At 55.2% G+C, this 13016-nt stretch overlaps 1 protein-coding gene across 3 annotated transcripts in view; it reads left to right on the forward strand.

Annotated features, from left to right (window-relative positions):
• The window catches only part of PHF21B (PHD finger protein 21B), a 99921-nt gene extending 91834 nt beyond the window's left edge, over window positions 1-8087 (forward strand). For all 3 annotated transcript variants that reach the window (XM_007189180.2, XM_007189181.2, XM_057557631.1), the window contains 6 exons: window positions 658-712; window positions 1708-1730; window positions 2729-2887; window positions 4245-4320; window positions 4644-4747; window positions 6097-8087. In XM_007189180.2, coding sequence (XP_007189242.2) covers window positions 658-712; window positions 1708-1730; window positions 2729-2887; window positions 4245-4320; window positions 4644-4747; window positions 6097-6315 — 636 coding nt within the window. In that variant the 3' untranslated portion in view covers window positions 6316-8087. The remainder of the gene's footprint in view (window positions 1-657; window positions 713-1707; window positions 1731-2728; window positions 2888-4244; window positions 4321-4643; window positions 4748-6096) is intronic.
• The last annotated feature ends 4929 nt before the right edge of the window (window positions 8088-13016 follow it).

Raw genomic sequence — 13016 nt, forward strand, 5'->3', positions numbered from 1 at the left:
ACACGGCCCAATCACATTGAGAGAGCTGGGTTTACAGCCCATCACCCAAGTCTAGAACCATCTTGCCACAGCCAAAGCCATGTCGAACCACCAAGGTCTGAACCCACGTGGCCTGTGGTTGCTAAAGCCCAGGACTAAAGTCACCTTCTGGAATATACCAGGAACTTCCATCTACCCGTGATGCTTTGGGCACCAGGGGCCACTCTTTGTTGTCAGGGTTCCTGGAACTCATGCCGAGAAGTGGGGTTTAGTGAGCCAATCCATAATACACCTCATTTCCCCACCTGACCCCAGAACCAGCTGAGAAAGAAGATACAGGAGGAACACAGATGGACAGCCAGATGTCAGCTTTGTTACTGATTTGCCCCAATCGGAGAGCCCTAACCGTCCTTCCTGAATGGGGCAGACGTGCCCACGGGGAGCAGGGATGGACCCGTTGGGCAGAGCCTTTGCTGGCTTTTGCCCTGGCCGACCTGTCTCTCCCCTTCCCCACGCCCCTGTGTCTGTACCCGTTTCTGCCTCTGGCCGCGGGTGTCCGGCTGGAGTCCGGAGCCCAGGATGGGGAGCCTGTCCTGGGTGAACCCTGGGCGGGGTCAGTGTGGCCAAGGAGGGCTCCCCATGATCTGGTGGTTTGGTTTGGTTTTCTGTCCCCTGCAGAGGAAGCGGCTGGCGTCCAACTATCTCAACACCCCCCTGTTCCTCACAGCAAGAGGTAAGCGCTTCTCCCGCAGGGCAGCTGTGGGGCTGGGCTGGGCCATACCTCCCTCTGCTGGCAGCGGCCCGGCTACCCAGCCTGCCCTGTCCACAGCAGCGGCCACCTGGCTGCTGACCGGTGGAGAGCGCGTCGCGGCTCACCAGGCCCTCTGCGCCATGGCCACGCTTGCCCTCGCATACCACGTTACCTCCCTGGGCCTTGGTTTGCTGATCTGTGGAAACGGGCCCATAATGTCCCGGCCTCTCAGAGCTGGGATAGTGACAGGAGGGGGGAACGTGACAGCACCTTGTAAACTGTCGAGTGCTGTGTACACGCAGGAACTGTTTTCCCCACTCGATGGTATGATTTCCAGAAATTAAAAAGAAAACTGTTTTTTGTGATCATTAAAATACGTGGTTTGGCATCACTCACTAGAATGGAAGTGGGTTATGGCTGAAAACGAGTTGACAGTAAGTCACTCTGAGGGATCCCTGGAGCGATGTTCTCTCCGCTGGACTGCTCACTGCTGCCATGTGCCTCAGGGAGCTCAGGGGCCACGATCAACCTATCTCTGGGTGGGTCCTGGCCATGACTGGGGCAGAGACCTTTACTTCCATGGTGCCCTGGGTGAGAACCCAGGTGTCACTGGGGCCTGTGACGCTCCCATCGGGCCCTGGGTGAGAACCCAGGTGTCACTGGGGCCTGTGACGCTCCCATCGGGCCCTGGGTGAGGACCCAGGTGTCACTGGGGCCTGTGACACTCCCATCAGGTCCTGGGTGAGGACCCAGGTGTCACTGGGGCCTGTGACACTCCCATCAGGTCCTGGGTGAGGACCCAGGAGTCACTGGGGCCTATGACACTCCCATCGGGCCCTGGGTGAGGACCCAGGAGTCACTGGGGCCTGTGATACTCCCATCATGCTCCTTTCACACTGGGCCTCGTGGACTCCAGTCCTGATGGGTGCTCCTCCCGTGCCCTCTAACATGCTCTCCACCCTTCTTCCCTGTGCTAGCCAATGAGGACCCCTGCTGGAAGGTACGTGTCCCCTGGTCTTCACGCCTGGTTGGGGGCGGGGGCATGCTTTCCATACAGTCCAGGTAGGGTCACTCCTGGCAAGGGGCGCGGGACCCCAGCATCCTGCTGCCCTGGAGTGGAGCCGAGGGCCTCGGGCTCCGTCCTCAGTGCTGAGGCCTTTGTACAACACCAGTCCACTTCTCAGCCTGCCCGGCAGAGCTGGACGTCACCACAGGGCTCAGCCCGCAGGTTCAAGCAGGAGCCCTCCGGACGCAGGGACACCGGGAGCCACGAAGGCCTGAATGGAAGCAGCTGATGCTGGGTGCCAGTGTGTTCTGTCTGGCCTCGCTGTGTGACCCTGGGCAGAGCTGGTCCTCTCTGGTCCTCATTCCCTACCTCATAAGGGACTGGACTTGGGTCTCAGGGTCTCACCCCACACACCCACATTTCAATGATCGTGCGAGACCCCAACTCACCACGCATGCACCACGTCCCTGCTTCCCAGGATGCTGGCTGATCATGACCTCATTTGTGGGCACGGCTTCAGAGTTTATTTTCAGTGTCTTTCTTTACTAAGTTTCAGATCTAATTGTAAAGGACATTTCCAGTCCCTCCATGCCTGTAACAGTCACACCGCTAACAAGCACCACGTGACGAAACTCCCGTTAGGCCGTGTTGTTTGCGGCCATAACCCTGCGGTGTCGCCGATCGGTGCTGTTGGGGACAGCCTTTGTCTGCAGCCACCCTGTAGCCGTAGGCCGGCCCGGGCGCGGGGACAGGAGGTGCCTTGAGCCCAAGTCCTGCTGCGCGGAGCGCACAGACCTGGAGGGGTGCTGGCTTTGAGGCAGGAGACCCGGATGCTTCTCCTCCTGGTTCCCAGGCCTGTGCCCCCTTGGTCATCACCCTTCCTCCTCCTGCCTTTCCCGAGCTGCTGAGAACCCTGGCGGAAGAGCTGGGTCCCAGGCAGGTCCTGCACCCCAGCCCGGCTGACCCGCCTCCCACCCTCCCGTCCCTTCCAGAACGAGATCACCCACGATGAACACTGTACTGCCTGCAAGCGAGGGGCCAACCTGCAGCCCTGTGGTACCTGCCCAGGGGCCTACCACCTCAGCTGCCTGGATCCGCCCCTCAAGACAGCACCCAAGGGCGTGTGGGTGTGCCCCAAGTGCCAGCAGAAGGTACAGGAGGCCGTGTCCCTGGGGAGCGGCCGCACCCTCACCCTCACCATCTCCCAGAACCGCAGGGCCCTCCTTCACCAGGCAGAGTGTCTGAGCCTACTCAGACCATCTCTGCTTCCTGGGTCGTTCCCCCCCGTGAGCAGAGACTGGGAGGGCCGTGGAGGGGTGAGGAGAGGAGTTGGTTGAAGAACAGGCCTTCGCAGTTTGGGCACAATTGACGTTTGGCCCAGGATAATCCATTTTGGGGGCCGTCTTGTGCACTGCAGGGCGTTTAGTGTCCCTGGCCTCCACCCACTAGATGCCCGTAGCAGCCCCAGCATGGCCATCCCAGACACTGCCGGCTGAGGACCACGGGTGTAGAGTGAGAAGAGGTTCCCTCTGCAGCTGTCTGACGTCGTGACTCCAGATTTCCCGGGGAAGAACCGAACTAACAAAAACCACAAAAAACAGTGCCAGTTAGCACGTTTGATCTCACTGATAACGACACGCAGATGAAAAGCTATCAAATTAGCAAAAACGACAACACCCCCTTCGGTGATGGTGCGGTGAAGTGGGCCCTCTTACATGTTGCGTTAAAGATGTGTACGCTTTTTAAACCTGGCATCTTGCTTTGGGGAATAGAGTCTAAGGAAATAGTTCTATACAGGAAAAGTTCTGTGCAAAAAGAAGCCCCTCAGCCTTTCTTTATAAAAGGGAGAAGAAGGAAACAGCCTGGCTTCCCCCCAGGAGTTGGTGAAGTAGATTCCAGCGCTTTACTCAGTGAGATGTGGTCATTGAAAATGATTTTTTACAAGGATTTTGCGATTCTTTGGGATTTGTTCACTATGTGAGATTATGTTTTAAAAAAATAAAAATAGGACTTCCCTGGCGGTCCAGTGGTTAAGACTCCACGCTTCCACTGCAAGGAGCGCGGGTTCGATCCCTCGTTGGGAAAGATCCCACGTGCCATGTGGTGCGGCCAAAAATAAATAAATAAATAAATAAAAAGAAAAAGAAAAAAACAGGTTTTATAGCTGCTGTATAGTTTGATCATCAGCCGTCTGAGAAAAAACAGTGTGCGGAATAATAAAAACCTGGGAGAAAATACCTGTGTGTGGCTGGGTAGTGGGGAAGTATCAGTGTTTTTAAAAGTAGGCTTTTCTACAGAATGTATTACTTGTAAAATCATTGGGGGGTCATCTTTTTTTCAAAGAACGCAACTCTCGTGAGTGCCTGTCACTCTGGGTTTTGTGGGGACCTAGGGAGAGGGTGGCTGTGACAGCCCAGGGAGCTCGTCCCCCCGCCAGCCTGGGTTACACAGCCAGGGCGTGGTGGGCCCCGGGCTGTCCGCTGGCTCAGTTCCCCATCTGCCCTCCAGGCCTTAAAGAAAGACGAAGGTGTGCCCTGGACCGGGATGCTGGCTATTGTGCACTCCTACGTCACCCACAAGACAGGTAAGACACCCTCGGGAGCTGGGAAAGGGCACCGATTCCCTTTTGTCCACCCCCGCCCTTAGACCGCTGGACTCACTTTGGGCCCAGCAGAGGCTGTTCTGGGCCAAAGATCCCTGGGACTAGCCCTGTGTGCAGGGCAGTTACTGCGGGGATGCAATTCCAGCCCCCGTGCATCCAGCGAGAGCCACGGGCCCCTGCAGGAGGATGTGGCCAGAATGACCTATAGGCTTGGGCCTAGGATTCTTTCTGCCTCTCCTGCTCAGCCGCGGTCCAGCCCCTGCTTGCCTGCAGTTCCCTGTGGGGCCTGGTCTTCTTTTTCACAGTCAAAGAAGAGGAGAAGCAGAAGCTGCTGCAGAGGGGCAGCGAGCTACAGAGCGAGCACCGGCAGCTGGAGGAGCGGGACCGGCGCCTGGCTTCGGCAGTGAAGGTGTGCAGGGCGGGGGCGCGGGGTCTGCCCTTAGAACCGTGGCATGTAGAGCCAAAGCATCACTGTCTGGTTACGGAGGCCCCAGGGGAAGACAGACTCACCACCATCACTTAGCGAGTCAGCAGGTGGAGAAGGCAGCTCTGTGACTCATTCGACAAATAGTTATTAAGCAACTGAGCATCTGGCTCTGCTCCTTCTCAGCTCTGTGACCTCAGCAAGGCCCTGACCATCTCTGAACCTCAGTTTTTTCTTGTATAAAGTGAACACAGTGATTTCTTCCCTGTAGAGTGGTGATAAACAAGATGATGATAATGGTGGTGGTGGTGATGATGGCAATGATGATGATGGAGGTGATGGTGGTGGTGGTGATGATGGTGGTGATGGTAATGATGATGGTGGTGATGGTGATGATGATGGTGATGGTGATGATGATGGTGGTGATGATGATGGTGATGATGGTGGTGGTGGTGATGGTGGTGGTGGTGATGATGATGGTGGTGATGATGATGGTGGTGGTGAGGATGGAGGTGATGGTGGTGATGATGGAGGTGATGGTGGTGATGATGGTGATGATGAAAGTGGTGATAATGAGGTGGTGATGATGGTGATGATGGTGGTGATGGTGATGATGGTGATGGTGGTCGTGGTGGTGGCGGTGATGATGAAGGTGATGATGATGGTGATGTTGATGGTGCTGAGGATGGTGGTGATGTTGGTAACAGCAGTGTCAGGCCCTGGTAAAACCCTTTAAATATAGTATCCCATTTAATCCTCTCCATAAGTCTATGAAGAGGCTCTGTGATTATTCTTATCTTAGAGTTTGGGACGCAGACTCAAGGAGTTTATTTGCCCAGGCAGCAAATAATTAAAACTCTAACTTGAGGTGTCAGTCCTTAACCACTTCACTGTGTCGCCATGATATATAAAAGGCTAGAAAAAGCCATGAATACAGCAGGCAAGAGGAAGAGCAGAAAACCGGCCAGCGGCCTGAAGGTCTTCTCCAGGGCTGCGCTTGAGCCAGAACAGGCTCGGAGCTTCGTCCAGCAGCAGAGGTAGATGTGGTCAGCTAGGCAGCCTCACAACCACGAGGCAGAACGTTCCCACATTCCTGCACAAGCACATCATTTCCAGCCCTGAATGTTTAAAACAAACTTCTCCTGTGGGTCTGGCTGCCGTTTAATTCCATTTTTCGCTTCTGCCCGGTGTGCGTGAGGCCCTCTTCCTGGTTTCTTTCAGCCTCTGCGGTGGAAGGGAGGGGCTTTCCGAGAAGGTGCTGAGGGGTGGCTGCCGCAGGTGGCTTGTGTCACTGAATTCTGAGCCCCTCCTCTCTGACACCCTCCCCCTGACAGAAATGCCTGGAGCTTAAGACGAGCCTGCTGGCCCAGCAGAGGGGCACCCAGTCGTCCCTGGACCGCCTGAGGGCCCTCCTGAGACTGATACAGGGCGAGCAGATGCTCCAGGTCACCATGACGACCACCAGCCCCGCCCCGCTGCTGGCCGGGCCCTGGACCAAGCCCTCAGCAGCGGCCCTGCACTCTGCCCTCCAGCACCCCCCGGGGCACAACTGACCCCAAGGGACCCGTCTTCACACCCACGGAAAGTCACTGGGACCCTGCTCGCAAGACCTGAGGGTTCTGTCAGCCTTAATTCATAAACACTATGAATTTCAGACAAAAATAAAACCAGACAGAGACAGGAAAGAAGGGAGAAGAAGCTGAGTGAGAGTCCTAGAGCCAGGATGGGTGGGGATGGAGTCCTGCGCCCTTCAGGTCAGATGGGACGCCCGGAAGCCAGGTCGGGGCGCAGAGTCAGCTCCCTGCCGTCGGGGGGCTGCCCGGGCCTCCGGCTTCTGGGCACAGCTGTCTCCTCGGCCTCGTGCCGCCCCCGCGGGAGAGGGAAGGGCCGAGGTGCCCTGCGGGAGGGGAGCCGAGGACACGACGTAGCCAAGTAGTAGAGCTAGTTGGGGCGAGAGGCAGGTAGCAAATCTAGGTAGACTCAGCCGCCCGCCCTCACGGGGCCGTCGGGCTCACGCCAGGCCTTCCAGACGCCCGATCCCTGTTGTCAAGTGTTATTAGCGTTCAGAATCGCAGCTGTTTAACTTGAAGGAAGCTCCCCAGGGGACGCTGCTGCGGCCCAGCCAGGCCTCCGTCTGCCCCCTGGTCTGGGGGGCGCCCTCGCCCCGCGCCTCCCTCCGCCGACTTTTTGGACTCATCCTGCCCTCGATGTCTTTTTCTCGTGGAGTTTCTGGGCGAGAGATGGAGCTGAAGCCACGCCAGGGAGGCGTTTGGCAGGTTTTCTATTTTGGGTTGAATCGTTCAACTTAACGACTGAAGCCTTTTCTTTCCTCCCTTTGAAGAGCCGATAAAAGTATTCCATTCCTCTTTTCTTGCCAGTACAGACACTATGCCAAAAAATAACTTTACATTTTTGTATGGCGTTTTTATTGTGAGATATTTAATGTGAAGGGGACACTTGGTGACTTCTTTTCCTGCTCACAGTGGTCTCTGCTGCCCGGGATGAACGGAAAACCCCTCGGGCGGGGGAGCTGCCAAACTGGAGGGACCCAGAGGGTTTTTTAAGAAGTGGGGGGAGGGGGAGGAAGAGAGGGCAGTGGCCTCGGGAGACTGAAGGGTGCCTCTTGCTGTCTCCACGAGCGCGAAGGGTGCCCGCTGCCCTGCATCCGGGATGGGCCACGCGGGCTTGTCACACCCACTGGCTTCTCCAGTCCCGAGGGACTTAGCACAACAGGATGAGCATCCGGGAGCCACAGGACTCCCGCCCCCAGCACATCACACGGTGCCGAATTGCATTGAACACACGTGTGCGTGTGCACACGTGGCCCCAGACACGCATGCACGCACGCTGCCAGGTGCAGAGCAAGGAGGCCGGCCGGAACCCCGCAGACTGCCATGGTCCCTCCTGTCATTTTCACGACTCCGGGAGAAACTGTGCTGTACGATACAAATCTATTTTAATACACTTAACACTGGGTTGAACAAGATTTTTATATTCTTTTATTGATGAACAAAGTGAACCGTAAGACACACGTCTTATATATTGGTTACTCTAGATGCCAATTATGCATTACCGCGTGGCTTGCGATGTAAATGTCTTCAGGTTCCTTTTTTTGTTGGTTTGTTTTTCTTCTTGGATGGATTGAATTAAATTTTTAAAAAAGTGTAACGGGAAGATATGAAAGGTTGGACCCGGGAGGGGTAGCTGCCAATGTGTCTTGAGACTTAGTTTTTTGGACCAAGGAGGACCGTCCGATGGATAGTGGGACTAGAGAAAAAGTGTTTGTCTTAAATATGCCCATGTAGTTTTCCTTCTGTACGATGCATTAAACTCGATGGATGATTTCAAAGCCCTGTGGTTTGTTTCCTTGCCTTCAACAGAGAGGCCTCTGGGAGCACATGGGGCAGGGAGATGGGAGTTGGAGAGGTTGAAAATCAGGGTCCTGCCTCCTGATCAGGTCCCCACCCCAAGGGAGGGAGGGAGGGAGAGAGGAGAGAGCTCTGGGGCGCCCTCCATGCACAGATCCCCCAGCCCCGGGAGGTGCGGGCACACCTGTTAGGGCCAGGATCGATGGTCGCAAGTACCAGAACCCAGGCCGGGTGTTGTGTGGAGCCCAGGGGCCGTGTCCACACTGCCCCGTCTCAACATCAACGTGACCGCTCTCTCTGCCTCCCGGGCGGTACCAAGCTCCCACAACCGCCCTGGGGCTTAGTCAAACCGGGAACAGCCCAACTGGGAAGCCGGACCCCCTGCATCCTGGCTCCAGACATTGTGCAGAGGGCTCTGGTTGGCCCAGCTGGCTGAGGAGCCCACTGCTGGACCAGCTGTGGCCAGAGAATGGGATTGGATACAAAGTGACTGCCCCCTGGAGCCCCCAGTGGGGGTCCTGTCCCCCCCTGGCCCAGGTAACAGAGTCGGACTGCTCCAGCTTTTCTGCCTGATCGCTGAACGCTGTGGACCCCGGGTCTGTGCTCCCTCCACTCCTGAATTCTCACTGGCCTTGTCCAGCCTCCTGGCTTTCTGTCTCTGTGCCGGTGGCTCCCCGGCCTTCATCTGCAGCCCTGACCGCTGCCATGGACTCGAGCTGCCCACGGCCAGCCCCACCGATGTCAGCAGGCATCTCAAACGGCTCGGTCTCCACCAGGCCAACCCCTCCCTCACCTACCCCATCCTGGGGGGATTCAGCCTTCCTAAGATGTGGGCTGGCCCTCCACCCCTGGTCACTGGCCATCTGTCATCTGTGCCCTCAGAATATTAGCAGGATGTGCCCATGTCTCACCACCCACACCACCACCTGGGTCTCAGCCATCCTCTCCCCTGGATTACCGCGTGGTCACCTTCCCCTTCGCCCGGCAGCCAGTGTGACGACGCCTCTATTAAACCCCTGCTATCCCTCCTTGCTCAGCAGAAGCTGAAGTCCCCAAGGCCGCAGGACCTGCCTCCTCTGACCCCTTCAGCCTCCCTTCCTGCTCTGCTCCACTTTCATGGCTCTGTTCCAGCCACGTGGCCTCCGGGTGCTACTTGGAACCCACTGGGTCTGCTCCCGCCACAGGGCCTTTGCACGTGCTGTGTCCTCACCCGCCTGCTCCTCCCCAGCTGTCTCCCTGGCTGGCTCTCCCACTTGCTCGGGGACATGACCACAGTCCCCTCCCAGTGCAGCTGTCTCCAGGCTCCCTCAACAAGACCTGGCGTTTTCTCTCCTTCCCTGCTCTGATTCCTGAGACTTTCATAACCTACTATGAGTCACCTTCGTATGGTTTTGGCCACTTCACGAAGGCAGGGAGTTTGGAGACTGGAGGTCCGAGATCAAGGGGTAGCAGCAGGGCTGGTTCCTTCTGAGGCTGTGGGACAGAATCTGTTTCTGGCTTCTGTAGACTCATCACCCCGTCTCTGCTCCACCTGACATGGCCTTCTCCCTGTGTGCATGTTTGTGTTCAGATTTCCCTTTTTCATAAGAACAAGTCGGGTCAGGATCCACCTTAATGATCTCACTTAAACTTAGTCACCCTGTTTCCAAATCAGGTCACATTCACAGATACTAGGGGGTTAGGACTTCAACTTCTTTGCAGGGGGACACAATTCAACCCGTAACAGACACCTTTCCGTAGGGTGTCTGCAAGCAGCTTCCCTGCGGCTTCTGCCCCCCGGGACCACCCAGGGCTGCCCCCCTTGCCTCGTCCCCACAGAGCCCGCAGAGTGGAGAGCCCGTGACATCATCCTGCCAAGGAGGCTGTTCCCTGACGACCTGCCGTGTGCCCACCCCACCCGGCTTCCTCCTCGCACCTGCTCTGACACGTCAGCCCCTCCCAGGGAACCCGAATCACAGGGACCTAAAGGGACACACCCAGGTCACACGGCCAGCAGGTGACTTCATCCCAGGCGGTGGTTCCCGGCCACTCTGCCTCTCTGGACACTGGACACTGGACACATCGTGGGGCCCGTGGGGCTGGCTGGTGGCCACCCCGACCAAGCTGCATGCATGCGCACTCCTGACCCGGCTAGCGGGCCAGTCTGGGGCTGCGGATGGCGACCTGGCCCCTGGGTGACTCCACCAAGGCGTGAGGGGACAGATGAGGGAGCACAGGCTAGCTAAGTGCTACGACACACACTGCCCCTCCCCACCCTTTCAGCCCAGACTGCATGTCCCACGGTGGGGGGCAGGGCTTCTTAACTAAACTCTGCTCTGCCCCCCAACCCATCTCTCAGACTCCCCCATGGCTCCCCGAGAACAGTGCCTGCAGTTTCTGGTGATGCTGCTGGGTGGTTTCTGGTCCCCACCTCGATGTCCCGCCCTCCCCTGAGCAGCAGCTCTGACAGTGGCTGGGGGCTCCCCCAGGGACTCCCAGGCGTGTCCTGGGGAGAAGTCTGGGCAGGTGGTTGTCATCTGGGAGTGTGAGACCACCCTCCAGGCCACACCGTCCACACCCTGACCTGCCTGCTCTGTCCCCTGGGAGGACCCACAGAGCGCTGGGTGCTGGCTGTAGCTGCTGCTATATCCACTGGCCACCTTCTGCGTGACGAGGCCCCGGCACCCACCCCCAAGGATCCCTGGTTTCCAAACAGAACGGAAGGACTCCCGCCTACGGGCGGGGCAGCTCCGAACGGGTCCCTATTGTCGTCAGGTGACAGAGATCCACCGGTGCTAGTAGCAGCCCCGCAGGTCCCTGCGGGGTAGGAAAACCAGGCTGAGAAAGGCTGGCTCCAGAGGGCGTGCGCGGATGTGCTTCTACCCGCAGTTTCTCCCACACCTGGAGTTAAGTCAGCAGGAGGAACTGTCCCCACGGCCTCCACTGCTGGGGCTCTGGTGAGGCGGAGGCACCGCCCGCAAGTGGAGGGGAGGCCCAGCCAGGGACGGGCACCTCTGGAAGTACGGCACTGGCTCGCGCCAGCCCCAGAGAATCACTGTGTGCGTCTCTTCCAAATCCTCATTCGCTGACTTCATGTTTGTTTTTTTTTTTTTGGCCTCACTGTGTGGCAGGCAGGATCCTAGTTCCCCAACCAGGGATCGACCTGCGCCCCCTGCAGTGGAAGGGCAGAGTCCTAACCACTGGACCGCCAGGGAAGTCCATGACTTCATGTTGATAGTTTATAACTGGCCACGGTGGGAGTATTTACACCATGGAAATTGGCAAATGCCACAAATCAGGGCTTTACATTCCTAGAGAGCCAGTGGTTAAACATTTAGAAGCAGACTGCTCTTTGGATGCATGTGTGTACATGTGTGCAGATGAGAGAGAAATAGAGGAGGGTGGGTCCAAAGTAAACTTGGGTCCAGCATTAGCCAAAGTTGCTGCGTTTGAAAATGCAACCCTAGATTCCTTACAAAATTTCCAGACAGAAGGAAATTCTCTGGCCTTAGCAGTTCGCCAAAAACGTATGTCTCTAAACTGTAACAATTTCACAGGGAGGCTATGTGTTAATTAACACATTTTCCTGCACTGATGTGAAAGAATTTGGCCAAATACTACAAAAATGTAATTTGACCAGTTTTTTGGGGGATCAAGAAAAATTATCCAAAACTTGGACATAAGGCATGCCTTTAATGTCATTCTAGGGGAGCAGTTCTCAAACCTGAGTGAGAATCAGAATCATCTGAGGGGCTGGTTGGAACTCAGATTGCCGGGGCCACCCCAGCTATGCTCTTTTGTTAAAGGATGGGCCACACGACCCAAGCCATGCAGGGAGAGAGCTCCCCAGGAATTTCACTGACACCATCAGGAAAGAAGCATCTAGCACTCAAGGTCCATGTAAGCTGGAGTACCTGGGAGCCATTTCTTTTATTTTTTTTAAACTTACAGAAGTATTTAAAGCCCCAATTCCCTCTGTATGACCACCCACCAGCTTCAGCTTACCTGCAACCCTCGGGGTGTTTCCAGTATATCCAGTGACTGTGGATCAGCTCTGCCCAGGCAACCCAGCAAACTTCAGCATCCAGAGGGCTGCAACCACACTTTTCCAAAGTGGTCTGAATCCCAGCCCTGGGGAAGGGGTGTTTTCCTTCCAGGTGTCCCTTCCTTGGGTACTCTCTTGCAGTGTTCTTTAGGGATCACTTTATACCTTCATAGTTACTCCCCTGTTATACTTAGTGATTGTTTATACAAAACTTTTTCTTTTAAAATTATTGTGTGGTTTCTGTTTCCTGGTTGAACACCTTATACCCTGAAACCATGTTAAATCACTTATTAGTTATCATAGCTGTTTGGTAGCTCCCTCATGGCTTTCTACATAAACAATTATGTCACCTGCAAATAGAGACAGTTTTACTTCTCTCTTTTCAATCTTTATGCCTATTATTTTTCTTGCCTTGTTGCAATAGCTAGGACCTCCAATATAATTTGAATGGAAGTGGTGGGCGTAAGCATCCTTGTCTTGTTTCTGATTTTAGGGAAGAAGTTTCAACAGTTTGACCATTACATATGTTATTTAATAGAAAGAGGAAGTTCTCTTCTATTCTTAGTTTGCTTAGATTTTTTTTTTTAAATCATGAATGGTTACTAAATTTTGTCAAGTGCTTATACAACATCTATTTAAAAACATGTGGATTTTCTCCATTGTTCTCTATATACAGTGAGTCATATTAATTTTCAATGTTTAACCAACCTTGAATTCTTGGGATAAACTCTATGTGGTCATGATGTAGTATCTGTTTTATATTGCTTTATTTGATTTACTAATATTTGTTAAGTATTTTTGTATTTATGTTTGTGAGAGATATTGACTATAGATTTCTTTGCTTTGCAATGTCAAATTATGT

Source organism: Balaenoptera acutorostrata, chromosome 11, assembly GCF_949987535.1.
Source record: "Balaenoptera acutorostrata chromosome 11, mBalAcu1.1, whole genome shotgun sequence".
Lineage (NCBI taxonomy): Eukaryota > Metazoa > Chordata > Mammalia > Artiodactyla > Balaenopteridae > Balaenoptera > Balaenoptera acutorostrata.